This window comes from Sus scrofa, chromosome 3, assembly GCF_000003025.6.
Source record: "Sus scrofa isolate TJ Tabasco breed Duroc chromosome 3, Sscrofa11.1, whole genome shotgun sequence".
NCBI lineage: Eukaryota > Metazoa > Chordata > Mammalia > Artiodactyla > Suidae > Sus > Sus scrofa.
In genome coordinates, this window is record NC_010445.4 from 56,345,733 (window position 1) to 56,368,275 (window position 22,543).

The 22,543-nt window shown below is 39.1% G+C and overlaps 1 protein-coding gene across 11 annotated transcripts in view; it reads left to right on the forward strand.

The window, feature by feature from the left end:
- The window catches only part of TMEM131 (transmembrane protein 131), a 193,138-nt gene that overhangs the window by 68,603 nt on the left and 101,992 nt on the right, over positions 1-22,543 (forward strand). For 7 of the 11 annotated variants that reach the window (XM_021087244.1, XM_021087245.1, XM_021087246.1 and 4 more), the window contains exons 3-4: positions 7,578-7,618; positions 16,381-16,449. In XM_021087244.1, coding sequence (XP_020942903.1) covers positions 7,578-7,618; positions 16,381-16,449 — 110 coding nt within the window. Of the gene's footprint in view, positions 1-5,797; positions 7,485-7,577; positions 7,619-16,380; positions 16,450-22,543 lie in introns of those variants that run through there. The other 4 variants (XM_021087251.1, XM_021087252.1, XM_021087254.1 and 1 more) reach the window with 2 other exon arrangements.

The following is a 22,543-nucleotide window of genomic DNA, read 5'->3' on the forward strand; positions in this document are numbered from 1 at the left end:
GGTAACAGTCAACACATAAAAAACAACTGCATTTTCTACATTCTGTGTTGAGCCATACGAATTATATGAATTATACCACTTTTCTAGACCAGAAAGGTCAACAGAGGCTAAACAAACTCACACGTACATGGATACTTGCTTTATGAATAAAATATATTTGAAGAATATGAGAAGAGAAAATATTGGGGAACAGTTAGTAGAGGGTGATGGGACAAGTGAATGTCTATATGAGAGAAATAGAAAACCTTGACCGCACAGCAGTAACACAAATAGTATAACTGTTTTGGAACTCTGAAGTCTTTTGAAGGCTTTTAGCTTCAAGAGAAAGGTTTGAAAGTAAATTGAAGTAAAATATGGACCATTTCAGCTCTTAGCACAGAATCAGTACCTACCCTCATCCTAGCCCTGTGGCATGCAGCTGTGCATGTATTCATTGAATAGCTTGCACACAGCTCACAGGAACCTGGGTGAGCAAAAAAGGATTCTGTCTTTTGAATATTGGGGATTCATGCCCTGATAACTGCTTTTGATCTCAGAGATTTAGACAAAGAGATTTAGGTAGCCACTGTTGTTGCAACCCTCCCATTGTTGAAAGTACCTCACCCTGAAGTAACCCAGGAGATTTAAGGGGCTGACAACCTTCAAAAGGCATTGCATATATGACGGAAATTAGAAAATTAGAAAAATACTTTGAACGTTCAGGGAAAAGCCCAGATTCATGAAAGATCTGAGAATACCTTAAGTTTATACTCAAGTTTATCTTTGGCACAGAGACAGCCAACAACAGTCATAAATCCAAAAACAATAAACAAAACCAATCAAATAGCAAACTCTGGAAAAGAAGGAGAATCTGATATTAAACAGCTCATGGCAATGCTGGATCCCCAACCCACTGAGCAAGGCCAGGGATCGAACCCACATCCTCAAGGATATTAGTTGGATTCATTTCCACTGCCCCACAACGGGAATTTCTAAACCAAATCTTTAAAAGACAAAATCTTTTTTTTTTTTTTTTTTTGTCTTTTTTGCCATTTCTTGGGCCGCTCCCGCGGCATATGGAGATTCCCAGGCTAGGGGTCTAATCCAAGCTGTAGCTGCTGGCCTACGCTAGAGCCACAGCAACGCGGGATCCGAGCTGTGTCTGCAACCTACACCACAGCTCACGGCAACGCCGGATCCTTAACCCACTGAGCAAGGGCAGGGATCGAACCCCCAACTTCATGGTTCCTAGTCAGATTTGTTAACCACTGCGCCACGACGGGAACTCCCTAAAAGACAAAATCTTGAAAGCAACAAAAGCTAAGCAGCTTGTCAAAGGATCCTCAATAAGTGATTAACAGATTTCTCATCACAGACTTTGGAGGCCAGAGGGCAGTGGGTTCTTAGATGCAAAATGCTAGAAGGAGAAAACTATCTACTAGAATCCTATGTCTGGCAAAAGTGTTCTTCAAAAGTGAGGGAGGAATTAAGACATTCCCAGATAAACAAATCCAAGGAAGCTCATTACCATTAGACCTGCCTTGCAGGAAATGCTGAAGGACATCCTGCAGATTAATATGAAAGAACACTAGATGACAATGTGAAGCCACATGAAGAAATACAGATCCCAGTAAGAGGAAATACATGGGCAGTTACATTAGCTGGTATTATCGTAACAATAGTTCGAAGCTCCACTTTTTGTTTTCTACATGACTTAAGAAACTAATACATTAAAAAAGACTACTAGTCTAAAAGCAAACATTATTGTCACTTTGGTTTGTAACTTTATATTTTGTTTTCCACATAATTTAAAAACAAATGTACTTAAAAGAATTGTTAATTCGTTTTGAATACACAGTGTATAAGGAAGAAATACATGTCAACAACCAAAAGAAGTAGGGATGGAGCCATGAAGAAGTACACATTGAGTGTGATTGAAGTTAAATCTGATATAAATTCAAATTAGTGTGCTATAACTTTAGGGTGTTAGATTAATCCCCATGATCACCACAGAGAAAATAATATAGAAACTACATAAAAGGAATGTAAACATTTCACCACCAAAAAAATCAGCTAAACCAATAGATGACAGGACTACAGGAAATGGACAAACAGTATAAGGCATATAGAAAACAAATAGCAAAATGGCAGAAGTAAGTATATTGTTGAAGTCAGGCTGGTATTAATTCAAACAAGTTTGTTGTAAATTTAAGATACAAATTATAATCTCCAGGATAACCATTAAGAAAACTTAAAATGTACGTAAAAGGAAATCAGTGGCCAGCTTCAGTTTGTGTAAGCTAAGAGAAGTCAGTTTTAGGCTTATACAGTCTTATCAAGGATATGTCATAATAAGTGTGTAACATTAGATAAGATCACAGGATTTGAATTGACACATACTCTTTGATCCTGAACCATCAAATATAACCCTGTATTTGGGTGTCTCCAGTCTGTTAAGAACTGCAAGCACCACTAGAGATAGAGACACAGTTGTGGCAGTGATACACTTTGAATTATAATGCAAAGAGATGTTATTACAAATGAAAATTAAATTATTGCTATGTCTTTATAAAACTGAGGTTACATTAGGGTTTTCAGTCTTGGCAGTATTTACATTTTGGACCAGATAATTTCTTGCTGGGAGATGGGGAGAGAAGACTTGTGTGTGTTTCAGGGTGTTGAGCAGCATCCCTGGCCTCTGCCCTCTAGATGCCAGTGGCCCCCTCAGTTTTGACCATCCAAAATACCTCTAGACATTGCTAGATAAATGCCCCTGGAGGACGTAATTGCCTAGTGGAGAGCCTCTAGGTTATGAGGTAAACTTACCATATATACTATTTTTGTAATAAGAGAATTTATGTGAGAACATACTATGCATACATTTTTGCAGAGTCTTTTCCACTTGGAGCAATAGTTCATTTTCCTCCTATATATACTTGTAGGGTCCACTCTCTGAGAGAGACTATGCTCAGACTGGTCTGGAATGTGGAGCCTTGCAATGAATAGGCTGAGGCTGGAACCCTTAAATACAGCAGAACAGAGTCTGCATTATGAGTGGGAAGGAGTCTGTTTTTATCTTTGTAGATAGACCCAGTGAAAAGATCATTTGCAATATGTCAAGTGTTACCAACTTTAAGTGCCTGAGATTTGGTGGAGTTTACTTTGAAATATTGTAGGTATGTCCTATATTTGATAGAAGATCCAAAAATACATGTGGACATTTTCTAGGGCCCTGAGTACTCCTGGCAGACCCTTATCTCTGAGCATGAAGTTCAAAGGTTTCCACTAATCAGTTGGTGAAATAGGGATCGCTTCACTACTTTGTGAGCTGACCACCTTTTTCATATGATTATTGGCCATTTATTTTTGTTTAAGTGAATTGCCTCTCGATCTTTGCATATATTTCAGTCACAGTATTCTTTCTCCCATTTTCTTTATTTTTCTTTCTTTTTGCTGTTCAGTTATAAAAATATTTAAGAATATCAAATCTTTTCATTGTTATTAATGTAGCCATAATTTGCTTGATTTTTCTCTTCTTTCTTCATCTTCCTCTTCTTCTTTTTTTTGGCATTTACCCTGTTTATTTTTGCACATTCTTTGTCTTTCAGTATTTTTGTGTGATTTTGTATTAGGTATTCACAGTTTATAGTTGGGCTTTGCGTTTTTGACATGATCCTTTTGTCATTTTTACTAGACAGGTTGTCTGAATCATACTATATATGTGTTTAATCTATTCCATCTAATTTTTATGCTTTCCTTTTTGTTTTCTTTTGATTTAGGGGCCTTATTTTTAGATACGCATTTAAGATATATTTAAACGTTTATTTCTCAAATCACTTCAGAAAAAAAGTGTCTACCACAATCTTTCCCTTTCCTTTCCTTCAATACTTAGGGTGTATTGTTGGCACATACTGAGATTTTTACTCTTGTTTATTATAGTTAACTGAGTTTTATTTTGTGGCTTTTACTTTAGAAACAGCATTTACTTTCTTTTTTCTAACCCTATTTCCACAGTTCCTTTACTGTATTTGCTTCTCTTTCACAAGACAACTTCCTCATTGACAGCTCTAGTGAGTAATCATCTTAACCAGATGGTCCTCATGAAGATATTTTTTTCCCTCTAGAAAATATACATGGGTGATACACTTCCTGGGACTCCTTTCTGGCACTCCAAATGGGACCACGGTTTCCCAAGTTCTAGAATTTTTAGGTTTTACTTTTTTTTTTTTTAGGGCTGCAGCTGCAGCACCTGGAAGTTCCCAGGCTAGGTGTTGTATCGGAGCTGTAGCTGCCAGCCTACACCACAGCCACATCAATGCAGGATCTGAGCTGCGTCTGCCACCTACTCCACAGCTCAGAGCAAGGCCAGGGATCAAACCCGTGTCCTTACGGTTATTAGTCGGGTTTGTTACCGCTGAGCCACAACAGAATCTCCCAGGTTTTACTCTTTATCAAAGTAGAAGTGACATACAATAAACTGTATGTGTTTAAAGTGTACAATTTGAAAATTTTGACATATTACACACCCTTGAAATCATCACTGTAATCAAGATAATGAACATTTATATCCACGGCCCCCAAAGTTGACTTTTGACCCTTGATAATCCCTCCTCCCTCACTGTCCATCTCCGGTAGCCACTGAGTTGTTTTCTGATGCTGTCATTAAGTTTATGTTTTAAATCATTTTATATAAATGTAAACATATAGAATGTACTTTTTGGGGATTTGACTCAGCATAATTATTTTAAGAGTCATCAGTATAGTTGCATGTATCAGTAGTTTATTTTGTTTTTCCCCAATCACATGTTATTTTCTATTCTTTCTAAAATAATAAAGAAATATTTAGTGGGGAAAAAAAGAAAGTTTCCCAGTCTTTGAGTTTACTCTTTTTTATTGCCGAGTAGTGTTTCCATTGTTTTATTCCATACCATAATTCTTGTCAGTTCATCTGCTGATAGAAATTTCATTTGTTCCAAAACCTATTACAAATAAGCTGCTATAAACATTCATGTGCAAGACTTTGTAGGGATCTGTGCTTTCGGGATCTTATGTTTCTCTTGGGCCAGTATCTAGGAGTAGGGTGGCTAGGTCATATATATGACATATGACTGCTATATGACATATGACACCTAGGTTAGAGGTGTCAGTTTAACTGGTAAAATTGCCAAACTTCTTCCAAAATGGTGGTTCTGTTTACATTACCACCAGCAGTATATGAAAGTTCCAGTTGCTCCATATCCTTGCCAACCCTTGGACAATTATAACAGGTTGTGGTATATCATTGTAGTGTTAATTTTCTTTTCTTTGATATCTGGTGCTGAGCATCTTCTCATGTGCTTAACTGACATTTGTAAAATTGCCCATTTTTTTAAATTGGGAGGTTTTCTTCTCATTCAAATTCCTAAGTTCTTTATATGTTCGGGATATAAATCCTTCATCATATAGGTGATTTGCAAGTATTTTCACTCAGTATGGTTTGCTTTTGATTTTCATAACAATGTCTTCTGGTGAGCATGTTTTTAAAAAATTGGTGATGTCCAATTTATTTAGTTTTTTCTTCTATGACTAATTTTTTTTGTGTGTTTTCTTTTTTTGTCTTTTCTAGGGCTGCACCCAAGGCATATGGAGGTTCCCAGGCTAGGGGTCTAATCAGAGCTATAGCCGCTGGCCTACACCAGAGAAATGCAGGATCCCAGCCATGTCTGCGACCTGCACCACAGTTCACAGCAACGCTGGATCCCCAACCCACTGAGCAAGGCCAGGGATCAAACCTGCAACCTCATGGTTCCTAGTCAGATTCATTAACCACTGAGCCATGACGGGAACTCCTAATGGTTTTTTTTGTTTGTTCTTTGTTTTTTGGGTTTTTTTAATCTTGCTTATGAAATCTTTGTCTCTTTCCAGGTTGCAAAGATACGGTTCTATTTATTTTCGTTGGAGCTTTATAATTTTGGTGTTTATGCTTAGAACTATGCTTTATCTCAAATAAATTTGAGTGCATGGTGTGATATAAGGGTAAAGACTCATTTTCCCCCACATAGCTTTGTCCAGTTCTTGAACCATTTGTTGAAAATACTTACGTTTCTTTGTTGAAGCACTTTGCTGAAAACCAAGTTGACTCTGAATGTGTCAGTTCGCTTCTGAACTTTCTCTAGTTCCACTGACCTCTTTGTTTGCCTTTATGCCAGTGCCACACTATCTTGATTACTATAGCTTTTTGTGTATGTGTGGTTAAAATATACAGAACATAAATTTCAGTTTTAACCATTTTGAGTGTACATTTCAGTATCATTAAGTACATTCACATTTGTTTCTGTATCACCACCAACAAGCTCCAGAACTTTTTTTTCATCCCAAACTGAAACTCTGTACCCTTTAAACAGCAGTTCCCCATTCCCCCTACTGCAGCCCCTGGCAACCAGACTTCTACTCTCTGTCTCTGTGAACTTGACGACTCTAAGTACCGCATGTAAGTGGAATCATACAGTATTTGTCCTTCTGTGACTGGCTTATTTCATTTAGCCTAAGTATAGACTTAGTCTTCGAGGTTGATCCATGTTGTAGCATGTCTCTTTCCATCCTTTTTAAGGCTGAATAACATTCTTTTGTATGTATAAACCACATTTTGTTTGTTCATTTATCCTTCGGTAGACACTTGTGTAGCTTCCATGCTTTGGCGGTTGTGAATAATGCTGCTGTGAATATGGATGTCCAAATAACTGTTGAGTCTCTGCTTTCTGCTTTCAGTTCTTGTGGATATATACCTAGATGTGTGATTGCTGGATTTTCTAATCCATACCCTGTGCTATAGCCAGAACGGTGTCTTTCAACTTAGATCAGACCATGCTGTCTGTTTCTCTCCTACAACTGCAGACACCTTGTATTGCATTTAGAGTACAACACAATCCGGACTTCTTGCCTCGTCCTCCAACCTCATTTCTGCTTCTTTCCCCTGTCTCTGAGCGCTGGCCAAAAAGACCTGCTCTCTGTGTCTTGAGCATCCAGGCTCTTGGCATATGCTGTTTTTGCACTGCCATACAGCCCCCATTCCAAAGACAGCTTTTTTTTGTATATGTACTTTATGTTTCCTTATAAATGTCACCTTTGCAGACAGGCTTCCCTGTTTAAGCATGTCACCTATTCTCTTTCACAGCATCTTTCCAAATAATTTCAAAGTCGTTCATTCAGTGTATAAACACACATTTATTTTGTTTTAAAATGGCTATCCCCTCTGCCTCACACTACTTGCTGGCAGGAACCACAGTGCACCAGCACCTGCGCACAGATGGTGGCAGTGAACAGCGAGAGACACCTGCAACCTCCCAGAGCAGCTGGAAAGAGGACTCTTAGAAGATGTATTGGCTTGGCAAACTCTTAAAAGTGAATTATATTACTTTGTATTATTTCCATGTGTGTTTAAAATTTAATCCAAATTAATCTCTCTTTTGAATTACATGGTGTGACAAATCATTTCATATGATTTAGAGATCAGGTTTAACCTGAAGGTGCGTATAAGATCAAAGTTGAAACTGTAATAAAATTGTTGTATTATAAAGCTTTGGTTTCCATGTTTTAACCATTGTTTTCTTCCTTCACAGACTGAGACAACACTTGGACTCAGTTCATATCAACAGAAAAGGTAAGGAAGTTCTCTCTCTCTCTCTCTCTCTCTAGCATTTTATATATTTAGTAAGATACTGGCATACTTATCATTCTTTCTGGGGAATTCTTGCTCTCCTTCTTTTCCCTCCTCCTTTTTTGGTAAAGAGGGAAAATCAAATTATAAATCACATTATATCATGTATTTCAGGTATTATGGGTGGAAAACCAGGCTTAAATCTGAATGTGCGTGCCATGCATTATGTAGCACTTTTCTTGATTAGCCTAAGTAAAGGCTTGTCAATTTTTATCTTTTCAAATACCAGCTCTTAGTTTTGTTCATCTTTTCTATTGTTTTCTTGTCCTCTATTTAATTTATTTCTGTTCTAGTCTTTATTCTTTCCTTTCTTCTCATAACCTGGGGCTTAGTTTGTTCCTTTTCTAGTTCCTTGGGGTATAACGTTACTTTGTTATCTTTTTTTTTTGCTTGATATATGCATTTATGTCTATAAGCTTCCCTCTTAGAAGCTTCACGTGCATCCCATAAGTTTTGGTGTGTAGTGTTTTCATTTTTGTTTGTCTCAATATACTTTTTATTTTCCCTTTTGATTTCTTCTTTGATCCATTGGTTGTTCAGGAGTGTATTTTTAATTTCCATATATTTGTAAATTTTTCAGTTTCTTCCTCTTACTGTTCTCTAATCTTATACTGTGGTGATCAGAAAAGATACTTGATATGAGTATAGTCTTCTGAAAATGGCATATTTTTAACTTTCTATTTTAAACTAACAATTTAACTTTGGTGGCATACATACATGAGCTTTATACTTTCACTTCTTCTTCCCCTCACATTTTAATTTATTGGTCTTAAAATTTACATATATCTTCTATTGTCCATTCAATAGTAAATTATTGTAATTTAGTTATTTTTAGTATGTTTGTTTTTTAGCTTTTAAACTAGAGTTGCAAGTGAATTTTATACCATCATCACAGCATTAAGGAATCTGACTATATATTTACAGTTATCAGTGAGTTTTACAGTACTTTTTTTTTTTTTTTTTTGGATGTTGATTAGCTTCTTTTTATTTCTGCTTGAGGAACACCCTTTAGTATTTCTTGTAAGTTAGAAGTGACTGTGATGAACTCCCTCAACTTTTATTGGTTCAGTGAAGTCTTTATCTCTCCTTCATTTCTGAATGACAGCTTTGCTGAGTATAGTGTTATTCTCTTTCAATATTTTGAAAATGCTATCGCCACTCTCTCTTTTCCTATAAAATTCCTTTTGAGACATCTACCTATGCAGTAGCTCCTTAACTGTGGGGCATATATTCCAAACACTATACTGTTACTTCATATACTATAAGCACTGCATATGCTATGTTTTCTCCTGTTCTAACAGTGGGTTGCATATATAGCATGGACCCTATGGACAGAGGGATGATTCATGTTTCAGACGGGGCAGAGCAGGATGGCATGAGATTTCATCATGCTACTCAGAGGGCATGAAGTTTAAAATTTCTGAGTTTTTTATTTCTGGAATTTTTCATTTAATATTTTCAGACCACAGTTGACCACAAATAACTGAAACTGCAGAAAATGAAACCACAGATAAGGAGGAACTACTGTGGTCTTGTAGGGTACAGGTGTGTTCCTTGTGTGTGACTTTTCTCTTGCTGCTTTCAGAATTCTCTGTCTTTAAAAAAAGACCGAAGAAAAGGAGTTCCCATCATGGTTCAGTGGTTAACGAATCCGACTTAGGAACCGTGAGATTTCAGGTTCAATCCCTGGCCTCACTCAGGGAGTTAAGGATCCGGTGTTGCCGTGAGCTGTGGTGTAGGTCACAGACACGGCTCAGATCCTGTGTTGCTGTGGCTGTGGGGTAGGCTGACAGCTTCAGCTCCAGTTAGACCCTTAGTCTGGGAACTTCCACGTGACATGGGTGCAGCCCTAAAAAGACAAAGAAAAAAAATTTTTGACAATTTAATTATAACGTGTCTCCTTATAGGCCTTCTCAGCTTCAGCCTACGTGGGGTTCACAGGGCCTCATAATTCTGGATGTCCGCTTACTTCCCCACAACACTAGGGGAGCTAGACGCCGCCCACCGTGGGCTCTGTCTTGCCTACTAGAGAAACTGTAGGCTTGGGGAGCCTCTCAGTGCAACACTGTACCAGCCTGGTAGAGAGGGGACATGTAACCATTTTCCTTACCTTCTTACTACAGTTCTTTTCAGTCTCTGTGGTCCAGGGATGTTCTTGAGTCTCATCCCTGTGTTCTGGGATTTTCACAGTGGTGTCTTACCTATGGATAATTGCTGGTTGGTCATCTCATGAGGGGAACTAAAGTTGGGAATAAACTGTGTCACCATCTTGATGCTGTCACTCCTCAAAAGACCTCAGTGATAATAGGGAAAGGAGGGACAGAGAGAAAAAAAAAAATCACAATACATGTATTTAACAAAAGACACATCTAGAATATACAAAGAACTCTTACAACTCGAAATTAAGACTGAAATCCCAGTTAAAATACTTTGAATGTTTTGCGAAAGAAGATATCTAAGTGGACAATAAACAGAAGAAAAAAGTGTTCAACATCATTAGTCCTTAGGGAAATGAAAATTTGAGCTAAAATGTATTTATAGGAAAATATTTATGTAGGAGTAGTCAATGTCTTTTCTCTTGGGTCACTGTTTACTTAGCTGTCTCTAATAATTATACTTGGCACTATTTTAAACTGCTGGTGACTTAAAGTTTTGCTTGTTAAAGTACTTTTATTCCCCTCTTATTTCTGCTTACAGCGCTTATCGTGGATCAAGCTGGAAAACAGTAGTTCTCAAATGTGAGAGTGTACATAAAAACGTCAGTTTCTGGGCTCCATACTAGATGTAAGGAGTCAGAGTCAAGAGGTGGGGCTCTGAAACCTGCATTTCTACAAGCATCCTAGATAGTTAATATATAGGTACCACAAATCATTCATTAAGAAATACTGAGCCTGGAAAAGAAAATCATGGACTTGGAGAAGAGACTTGTGGCTGCCTGATGGGAGGGGGAGGGGGAGGGAGTGGGAGGGATCGGGAGCTTGGGCTTATCAGACACAACTTAGAATAGATTTACAAGGAGATCCTGCTGAATAGCATTGAGAACTTTGTCTAGATACTCATGTTGCAACAGAAGAAAGGGTGGGGGAAAAATGTAATTGTAATGTATACATGTAAGGATAACCTGACCCCCTTGCTGTACAGTGGGAAAATAAAAAAAATTATAAAAAAAAAAAAGAAAAAAGAAATACTGAGCCTGGAATTAGCATCCTGGTGCAGCAGAAACAAATCTGACTGGGAACTATGAGGTTGTGGGTTTGATCCCTGGCCTCGCTCAGTGGGTTAAGGATCCAGCCTTGCTGTGTGAGCTGTGGTGTAGATCGCAGATGCGGCTCGGCTCCCATGGTACTGTAGCTGTGGTGTAGGCCAGGGCTACAGCTCCGATTGGACCCCTAGCCTGGGAACCTCCATATGCTGCGGGTGCAGCCCTAAAAAGCAAAAAAAAAAGCCACAGAGTACCTTTTGTTTAGATAGTAATTGCCCCTAAGAGAACATTTAAAAGTTCATGGTTTAATCAAATTCTCAAAGCTCCAAGAAGGCTTTGTATGCTTCACTTTGACCTGACAGTTCACCAGATGGCAGAGATTTCCCCTGTCTATCCAATTGTTCCCCAGTTTGAAGTCAGAAAATCAGCTTTATTCATCTCCTTATCTCCAAATAAACATGTAATATTTTAGTGAAAAATATTGTATTGAGACTTTCTTTTTCCTTTTTTAAGGGCTGTACCCTAGGCATATGGAGGTTCCCGGGCTAGGGGTCCAATCGGAGCTGTAGCTCTGGCCTATACCACAGCTATAGTAACATGGGATCCAAGATGCGTCTCCAACCTACACCACAGCTCACGGCAATGCCGGATCCTTAACCCCCTGAGCGAGGCCAGGGATAAACCAGCAATCTCATAGTTGCTAGTCAGATTTGTTTCTGTTGCACCATGACGGGATCTCCAGGTATTGAGACTGTCAAAATAAATACAGTCACTGCAAAAAGCATAAAATCGTGTATTATTACTTTTATAATGTCTCAAATTCTGTTTCTTTGAAATTGACAAAGGGTGCCATTTTTCTTACTGCTTCCCCCGCAGTTTATTTTCAGCATTATGGATATATGGACATTTGCTTTCTGTTAATAAAGCACTAAACGGTATCATGGCCTTTCTAAATAAACAGTAGCAACCACTTCAGGCAACTGTGGATACGCAATAGCTATGTTATTGAATTTTTGGTTTTTGTGAAAATAAGATTATACCTGTGACAATTTGTGTTGTACCTGTTCCAATAGTAACCTGTTTCTTAGATATAAATCTGCTGTTGTTTTGAAAATATGCATTCATTTATGAGGGAATCATCTTTTATGTATCATTACCTCTATTTCCTGTTCTATGAGCATTCTGTAAATGTCACAACAAAAATTGCTGGACACCACTTCTTTGGAGCATTTTATGGGAGGACTTAGCACAAGAAAGTCATAAGGAAGAAAAACAAGTGGATTTGAAAGAAAGAAATAGAAATGTTGTTACTTGTAGGTAACAATAGATTTCTATAGATTTGTCTGCAGAAATAATCTGTGATAGTGATCTTTTACATATTTATTTATTTATTTATTTATTTATTTATTTATTTAGGGCTGCACCTGCAGCATATGCAAGTTCCCAGGGGTCCAGTCAGAGCTGTGGCTGCCGACCTACACCAGAACCACAGCAACACCAGATCCAAGCCATGTCTGCAACCTACACCACAGCTCAACAGCAATGCCAGATCCTTAACCCACTGAGCGGGGCCAGAGATTGAACCTACATCCTCCTGGATACTAGTTAGGTTTGTTATCGCCGAGCCACAATGGAAACTCCCCATGGTGATCATTTTAGCAACACTTAATAGCAGGGGAAAAGCTAAGAGAATCTGTAGACAAACCGTTAGAATTAACTTACCAAAGCGACTGGGTTCGTCAACTCCAAATCAATAACTTTTTTAATATAAAGCACTAACGTGTATATCCTTCTGCCTACTTGACACCTCCATCCAGGTAAGACATCGCAGATTTAAAAGTCTAAAACACTACTCTTTTATCTCCACCCAGCTGCCTTTCCCCACCTCTAACCCACTGCCTCCAGTTTCTCAGGCCAGAACCTTAGACGCCTCCCTTCCTCTTACCCTGCACAATCAGTCCATAGTCCTGACCCGTTGTCTCTAGCTCCTGAAGATATTCAGGAAAGACCCACCCTCCGCACCCTCCCGCACAGCCACCCCGAAGCACAGTTGCGGTGCCCTCTTCCCTTGCTACCACAAGGCTTCCCTGATTCCACTCTTGGGTTCCTACTGTCTCTTCCTCACACAGCGGCCAGAATTGACCTTTTGACATCATGTTACTTCCTTGCTCAAAACGCTCTAGAGGCTTTGTGTTAGACTGAGAGCAAAATCCAGACTCCTCCAAGGACCTTGCCTCTGCACCTCTCCCATCTCAGCTCCTGTCCCCCTGCCCCCAAGGCTGGCCACTCCAGCCTCGTATTCCTCAGCATGCCGGGTACATCCCTGCTTTCTTCCTCCAATCTCTACTGTTGAGGTCTCAGCTCCAGTGTCCCTCCTCCGAGAGGCCTGCTCTGCTCTTGCTGTGTTTGATTTGTCTTTGTATGTCAGGCATCATCACGTGATATGCTCTACTTTTGTTTTCCCTACTGGGATGTTAGTGTCATGAGAACAGGCTGTTTGCTTTGTTCCCATAGCCCCAGCCACTGGACAGCCCTGACATGCAGTGTATTTGTGTTGAGTGAAGGGGGTGTACACTCTTTTCCCCCTGCCTGGCCCCTTGAGATAGTGCCACTTGCAGTTTGGGGGTTAAACTCTCCGTTCTGTGAGAGAGAGAGAAACTGTATCTTAATCTCCTTTGTATCTCTAGCACCTAACACAGTCAGTGTGTGTATAATTCAAATATATATATGAATTAATGACTTATACCCATTTACTTTATGCATTATACTTTTTTCTTGATTGGATTGAGATTTTATATAAGTTTGAGTTTCCCACCATTAAAACTGATGAGTTGATCATATATGTGCTTTATTTAGCAAAATAGAACCTTATATTTGGTCTTTTCCTTCTTGTGTTTGTCATTTTTTTCTGTCCAGCACCTATTAGAAGGGTTATCAAGCAGCACGGAGCATTACTCTTAATTGACAGGGCTAAAAACACTTTGAGATTTTCTTCCTTGAAGCTCAGTTATCGCACTCCTCAGACTGTTTAATCTTTGTTGAACTGAGTTAAAGCTAGATTTTCTGCATAGTCTGTATGTACTTGTCTATTTCTAATGTATTTCCTGAATGAAGTTACTGTCTCATTTGAAGCTTGTGTACTGGTGAATTGACAGTAATGATAGGAGTACAGTGGCCTCACAAATGGGGTTTGCTCTTATTAGATCATTTCTTAAAATATAACAGAAAGATAATCTACTATTTAGAAACTTTAGTAGCTGACTCAGCTTTCTCACCTTCTCAGCATATAAACAGATGACTCTAGGTGTGAGGACCACTCCTTCCGAGGTCATTTATACTTTGCATCAGTGTTAGGTCGTGATCATGTCTAGGAGGTTTGCTATTCAGAAATCTGTTTTAGTGAGAAGTTCTAGTATCAAGTAGAATAGTTAGAAATGATAACTCAAATATGTAGGCCAAGACATCCATAGATTAGTATGTTCCAAACTCTCAGATACAAGGTATATTTTGGTTCTTAGAAATTTCTGTACCCCAAATTGTTTTTTGTTTAATTTGCCTCTCTAGTTACAAAGGGTTCATGGGTTTTTGTATGTTTTGACTGCCAAGTATTGGTAGTTGTTTTAGCTATTTATTGTTAATTGTATACATATCAAAAAAATCCATATGAACATATTAAGGTATATTGTTCTTAACTAAATGAACCAGGTAAATTTCTTTTATTAAAGTGTAGTGGATCTATAATGTTGTGCCAATTTCTGCTGTACAGCCAAGTGACTTACATGTTTTTTTGTATTGTTTTCCATCATGGTCTATCCCCAGAGATTGGCTATAGTTCCTTATTGTGTAAAGTAGGACCTTATTGTCTGTACATTCTAAATGTAATAGTTTGCATCTACTAACCCCAAACTTCCAATCCATCCCACTCCCCCCCTCCCCTTTGGCAACCACAAGTCTGTTCTCCATGTTTATGAGTCTGTTTCTGTTCTATAGATAAGTTCATCTGTGCCATATTTTACATTCCACATATAAGTGATATCATATGGTATTTGTCTTTCTCTTTCTGACTTACTTCACTTAGTATGAGAGTCTCTAGTTCCATCTCTAGTTCCATCCATGTTGATACATATGGCATTATTTTGTTCTTTTTTATGGCTGAGTAGTATTCCATTATGTATATGTACCACATCTTCTTAATCCATTCATCTGTCAATGGACATTTAGGTTGTTTCTATGTCTTGGCTATTGTGAATAGTGCTGGGATGAACATAGGGGTGCATGTATCTTTTTGAGTTATAGTTTTGTGTGGATATCTGCCCAGGAGTGGGATAGCTGGGTCCTATGGTAGTTCTATATTCAGTTTTCTGTGGAACCTCCATTCTGTTTTCCATAGTGGTTGTACCAGTTTACATTCCCACTAACAGTTTAGGAGGGTTCCCTTTTCTCCACACCCTCTCCCCTATTTGTTATTTGTTGACTTGTTAGTGAGAGCCATCCTGACCTATGTGAGCTGGTTGCTCATTGTAGTTTCAATTTGCATTTCTCTAATAGTTACTGATGTTGAGCATCTTTTCATGTGCCTACTGGCCATCTGTATGTCTTCTTTGGAGAAATGTCTATTTAGGTCTTCTGCCCATTTTTCAGTTGGGTTGTTGTGTTTTTTCTTATTGAATTATGAGTTCTTTGTATATTTTGAAGAGGAACCCCTTACCAGGTGCATTGTTTGCAACTATTTTCTCCCATTCCATAGGTTGTCTGTTTCCTTTACTGTGCAAAAACTTGTAAATTTGATTAGGTCCCATGTGTTTATTTTTGTTTTTATTTCTATTGCTTTGAGAGACTGACCTAAAAACATTTGTCTGGTTTATGTCAGAGAATGTTTTGCCTATATTCTCTTCTAAGAGTTTTATGGTACCTTGTCTTAGTTTAAGTCTTTAAGCCATTTTAAGTTTATTTTTTTGCATGGTGTGAGGTTGTATTCTAGTTTCAGTGATTTACATGCAGCTGTCCAGTTTTCCCAGCACCACTTGCTGAAGAGACTATCTTTTTCCCACTGTATATTCTTGCCTCCTTTGTCGAAGATTAATTGACCGTAAGTATCTGGGTCAACCAAGTAAATTTCAGCAGTCTACCTGAGCATTTTCTGTTTTCACATACCTTTGAATAGGAAAAAATGCTCCTTTTAAAAATTGTTTAAAACACTCTATTTCCTCTAATAAAAAAGTAACACACATTTCTAATAGAACATTAGAATCCTTTTTTGTTAAAGATACGTTCTCATGACAAAACTCAAATGGTTTGGGGAAATATGTATTTGAAAGAATTGCTTTTTATTTTTATTTTTTGGTCCCACCTGTGGCATGCAGACCAGGGATTGAACCCACGCCACAGCTGTGACGTATGCCACAGCAGTGACAGCGATTGATCTTAAACCACTAGACCACCAGGAAACCACATTTCAAAGAATTGCTGTTGATACTGTTTTTTCTTTTTCTTTTGCTTACAGTATATCTCTGTACCGGGGTAATTGCAGACCTATACGATTTGAGCCACCAATGCTGGATTTCCATGAACAGTAAGTTTAGCATTTTCAGACCACAGTTTTTCATTAAACTATTTATACATATATGTGTGTGTGTGTGTGCGCGCGTGCGTGTGTGTATGTGTGTGTATATATATATATATAATGCACACATTTGTCTTGCCTTCTGCTTGTGTTATCTTAAATGAGAAAGTTATATGTTCAAGTCATCAGGAAGGTAAATAATGTTAAATGCAGTTTGAAAATGGGAACAAGTGTCTGTGGTGAGTTAACCTATATTATTAACTTTTGAAGTTTGAAAACTATCCACGTTTTGAAGCCTCTGGTTCAGAGGATCTTATCTTTAGAAGCAGCATTAAATTTAGGGTTACCTTTCTGATTGGTCTTCATTTCCATTTTTATTATTTAACATTTTTCCTAATGGATATGGAAGAATATATTATTTGTTTGATACATATGCTTTTATTCTGTTTTTTTGTTTGTTTTTTAAATTTATTTTATTGAGGTATAGTTGATTTACAGTTTTGTGTTAATTTCTGCTGTATGGAAAAGTGATTCAGTTATACATATACACATTCTTTTTCCTACTGTTTTCTCTTATGGTTTATTCCAGGATATTGAACATAATTCCCTGTGCTATCTACAAAACCTTGTTGTTTATCCATTCTATATATGATAGTTTGCATCAGCTAATCCCAAACTCCCAACCTGTCCCTTCTCCACCCCACCTCTCCCTTGGGATGCGTGGACTTTTGAAGTATAAACTTTTATACATCATCAAATATATAATATTATGACCAACTCAGAGGGGCAAACAAAAGGAGATCCTACAGAGAGACATGGTTCAACCACAGAATTACCTCTTCAAACCATAGTTCTGCCTTACCTTCTACATCTGAATCTCAGGCTTTGCTTATCTTAGATACACTATGGGGAAGACAAGTCTTCACCTGTATTTGGTTCCAACCCAATTTAGCAGGTAGATAAAGAGAACATCTTAAATGATAGACTTACTAGAGTAATGCCACTCTGGTAAGTTAGCAGAAGGAAAGAATTTGAAAGGGAAGGTGGGGTGGGAGCTGTGTGCAGATATGTTCAGACTCAGTAAATGAAAATTGTAATTTGGGAGATCCCATCATGGCGAAGTGGAAACAAATCTAACTAGTATCCATGAGGATGCGGGTTCGATCCCTGGCCTTGCTCAGGGGATTAAGGACCCAGCGTTGCCACGAGCTGTGGTGTAGGTCACAGATGCAACCCGAATCATGCATTGCTGTGGCTGTGGCATAGGCCAGCGACTACAGCTCCAATTTGACTCCGAGCCTGGAAACTTCCACATGGCACGGGTGTGGCCCTAAAAAGAACCCTCCCTCCCCAAATAAAAGAAAATTGTAATTTAATATTATCAAAGTTGTAGTTAACCGTTTTTTACTAGTAAAGACATTAAATTTAAATAATGTGTTTACAATCTCAAGCCTAGAATAATCAAGTATATCAATTATACCTGTACAAAACCATGGTAGCATAGTTAGCATAAGAGGAGTTATCTGATAGCAACCCTGTCTTTTCAGGTGTTTATATTCTAATAGAAATCATAGATTTCTGGGGGTGGGAGTGCGGAGAGAAGTTTCTGTGCTTCTTTCTGTACCTGTAGATGCAGTCGGCATTGGCAGATAGTTGTTATATAAATAGTAAAATTGACTTGTGGAAGTTAGGTTTAAAGATCATACTGTTCAGACAGGAAATACATCACTATTGTTTCTGTCCTATGATTTTGAGACTGAAAAAACGTAGAGTTCTTAATCCAGTCATGATGACATATCACCCATAGTCTCTTTCTGTCAGATGCAAGATAATTTAATGAAATATGGCAAGCATTTTGATCTTTAGCAAGAAAGTTCATTGTTGGGAGTTCCTGTTGTGGCTCAGTGGTAACAAACCTGACTAGTACCATGAGGACACAGGTTCCATCTCTGGCATCCTTTAGTGGGCTAAGGATCCAACATTGCTATGAGCTGTGGTGTAGGTCTCAGACATGGCTCCGGTCCTGCGTTGCTGTGGCTGTGGTATAGGCCAGCAGCTGTAGCTCCAATTCCACCCCTAGCCTGGGAGCTTCCATCTGCTGCAGGTGCAGCCCTAAAAAGCACCCCACCCCACCCCCAAAAAAGAGAGACCTCATTGTTTAAAATTAATGACAAGTTTTATCTCTTGAGTAAAATTCTCTTTGCGTATGTTCTTTCATTTTGAGCGAATCAGACTAGAGGCTGATGACCTCCAGTCTAAGACTCTGGTGTGAGGCATGTTTATGATGACGCCTTGAGCACAGGGACAGTGGAGGTCAGTGTACAAAAGCAGAACTGGAGTCTAACAGTGGGTATTCTGACTTTGAAAAGCTTAGCAGTAACCTAGAGAGATTGTTTCAAAAGTTATACCCAGTGTTTTTCGCTTAATTTTTTAAGGGGGTTTTGAAAATTTCATGCATTCCTTGAGATAAAGAAATTTGCAGGTATGCAGAATATCTGAATCAGAATTGGTGGTTCCTGTTCCAAATTATCTGTCCCTCAACACTTTAAATAATGCAAAATAGGAGAAATTGAGATAAGGTCAATCAAAGTTCTGGACTGGTGGTTTTAACCTCTTTTGGATCGTTGAAAGCTATGAAACCTGTTTCCTTCTCTCCCCAAATATGTGTTTGCAGGCTCATGTACACACACACACAGAGTTGCACACTTAAGCAGTACTTCGCATATAGGTCCAAGGGTTTTAGAGCCATCTCCCTCACAGTCCATAGCTGGATCTAAGGATCCCAAGCTAGGGAAGAATCCCTCTTCTGGGCCACAGGTGACTAAGTCACCACTTACTGAGGCCTTGCCCATTATGCTAGCAGTACATGTCCACTGAGGTAAACTTATTTAGAAAGTGCTCATCAGGAGAAAGAAGAAGTGAAAAATTACCAGTAATCCGGCTACTCAGAAGCATTAACATGGAACTTTTATCCTTCAGGTCCTCTTTCTGTGCATCTGTATTTATCTATTGAGTTACAGAAATAGAACAATGTTTTCTGAACATAAACTATTTTATAACCTGCTTTTTAAGCATAATGTAGTATGCATTTTTAATTCCATTGAACTTTCTGTTACGTTATTTTATGGTATCAAAGAATGGCAAATTGTATGGATATATTTTTTAAATTCATTTATCGTTTTAAACTTTTTGCTGAAACTAGTGATTTAACCACCACCGTAACTAGTTCCTCAGGAGAGAGTCCCCCAAAAAATGGAATTCTGAAGTGAAAGGGTATGCAGAATATGAAATGTTTTTAGTTAATATTTCAACTAGAGAAAGATTGGTGTCATCCACAAGGAGAACTGATAGGAATCAATGACATCATCTATGACAAGAAAGGAAAGAAATGGGATTTCTTTAAGAGACTGGTGCTGGTCTCAGAGAACTGCAGATCTGAGCTGAGAGCAACTGTGGAAGGTTTGTGAAGATGCACGAACAGAGAGATGAACTCTAGGACAGACAGGGGTATGGTCATACAGTGAAGAAAGTGATTTGAAGCAGAGCGTGAGCTCTACGATGGGAAAGGGGCATCGTAGTTAGACTGGACTGCTCCAGCACTAAAGCAGCAAATTTACATGCTGCTGCAAGAGAGTGGGGACAAAAAATAACCTGCCCTTAATTTAAACTTTTCTGTCCAGCCTGAGAGCATGGAATGGAGCTTGTTTTTATCTCACAAAGGCAGAAATAGGTCTGTAGAGGTAGGAGCTGGGAGCAGAGATGGCCACATGTCTCTTAGGGCTCCGTCAGAGGAACAGGGTCACCACGGTTTTTACAGGTAGATGTCCATCTGTGTTTACGTGTATGGACTTTTTGTGAGGAGTCAGCTTACGCAACTGTGGGCAGGGCCAGCCCAAAGGAAAGGAAAATCATGGGTAGGCCGGGACCTCGAGGGCAAGGCCTAAATAATTGATGTCCACAGCCAGGTGCCCGGGAGGATCCCAAGGAAGCACAGCAACTTCATACGCCGCCGTCACTGGGCATCTCTTAGCTCAGGCAGGAGCTGAGCACCCTTGGAGAGCTCTAGGCGTGTCACACATACTTTAAGAGGTTCCCCTTTGCAAAGAATTTTTCATGGAAGCTTTCATGCAGTCAGAAAAGTAGGAAGAACAGATAATGAATATACTCTTAAACTAAATTCAGTAATTAAAATTTTTGCTGTGTTCATGTTTTTGCTGATTTTTTTTTAAGATCATTTGTAGCAGACATTATGCCATTTCATTCCTCTATTCTTCAGTGCACATTTCCACATACAAGGGCATTCTGTGTCACTATAGCATCATTGTTGGTCTTGTAAGAAAATTAACAATAATTACAGAGTGCCGTAATCCCTCTGTTTGGGTCAGTGCTGTAGTAGTTGGGTCTGAGTTAGAGAAATCTAAATGAAACTAGTTAAAATGGACATATCCTGGATTAAATACTGAGGATTATAATGTATTTGCAGAAAGTTTGGACACACAGTGGGACCTGGCAGGAAAGGATGCACGTTGTCCAGCACCAGCTGGACTGTCTCTCTGTCTCTTAGCTCTGCCCCACTTGCTGTTGGCGCCTCTTGCCCACTGCCTGGCTCTTTTTCCTACAGTGATGAGAATGGATCAACCAACTGCTCTTCAGACCTGCATTCCATCACCTCCCCCCATCAGGAATGATAACTTCTTTTTTCTTTAGTTTGAAAATCTGAGCAGTGCAGTCATCACCCTGGTTTAGGTGAGATGGCTCCCTCACCACCCAACAAGGAGGGTGTTTGGTAGGGTCGTGTCTTGTGTGGTCACTGTAACCATCAGGGCCTCACCCCAAGAGAGACTTGTACAGCGGGCAGCAGTTCAGGTTGAGTCCTCGATGGCCTTCGGTGCCTTGGAGTATCGCCCACCTCTGCGCAGAAGCTCTCCCCACCTGCCTTCTCTCTGCTTCCACTACGGCTGTGGGATCGATCCCCACCCAGGATTTGGTTTAGATGTCAGGGCTGATTCACCTATCAAGGTCTGAAAAGATTTATTATTCTCACATCATGAAGCTTTCTGGGGAGAGCAAGGTAGGACACTGACTTGACTCTTGTCATGGTTGGTGGTGAGGCTGGGCTCTGAACTTCTCACTAGATTCGAGAGAGAGCGTGCAGCTCTCCTCCGGGCCTGCCCAGTGCGGGGCATAAGGGGAAGGGATGTTGTGAGGCTTGGAAACTGTTGGCATTCAGATAGCAAAGCTGGGTTTGGGGTCTTCATCACATGTGGTATCTACTGACTTCTGTCAGTGCCTCGGTTATTGCTCTGTTTTGATGTCTGTTCACCTACTCGACCAGACTATCAAGATAAATATACAGTATCTATCCTTGTGTGTCTGGCACATATTTCAGACTTAACACGTGCTGTACATTATCTTTAAGTCCCACTAATATCTGCCTGCTAATATCTTCTGCTGCATTTAAATTAGTTTTACATTTTCAAATGTTTTTGCTAGACTTCATTAAACATTTGTTATACCTTTTCTTCTTGATCTAGCAGTATACTGATTTAATTAATACCCATGCTATAAATGTTTCTTTAGCTTCTTATGTCTAACAGTAATTTCAGGACTTGAGAAGTAGCCTTAAGAAAACTCTTGATAATATTTTTTTTCCAGAAATTCTAAGTAATCAGAACACATGGCTCACTACACTCTGACTTAATGCACTGAAGCTTGGCCTTGTGTTTTTTGTGACCTGTTTCTACTGCTTGTGGCCATTTTTGCTAAACCAGAAGTCACTCTTAATTATTATCATTTTTTGTTTTGTTTTTTTTTTTAGGGCCTCACCCATGGCAAATGGAGGTTTACAGGCCAGGGGTCAAATTGGAACTACAGCTGCTGGCCTACGCCACCGTCACTGCAGCGTCAGATCCAAGCCACATCTGCAACCTACACCGAAGCTCACGGCAACGCCAGATCCTTAATCCACTGAGCGAGGCCAGGGATCAAACCTGCATCCTCATGCACACCAGTCCGATTCATTTCCGCTGAGCCCCCCAGGAACTCCAGTTTTAATACACCTTTTGTAGTAATTGGAAGAAACTTAGGTTAGCTGAAATTTACC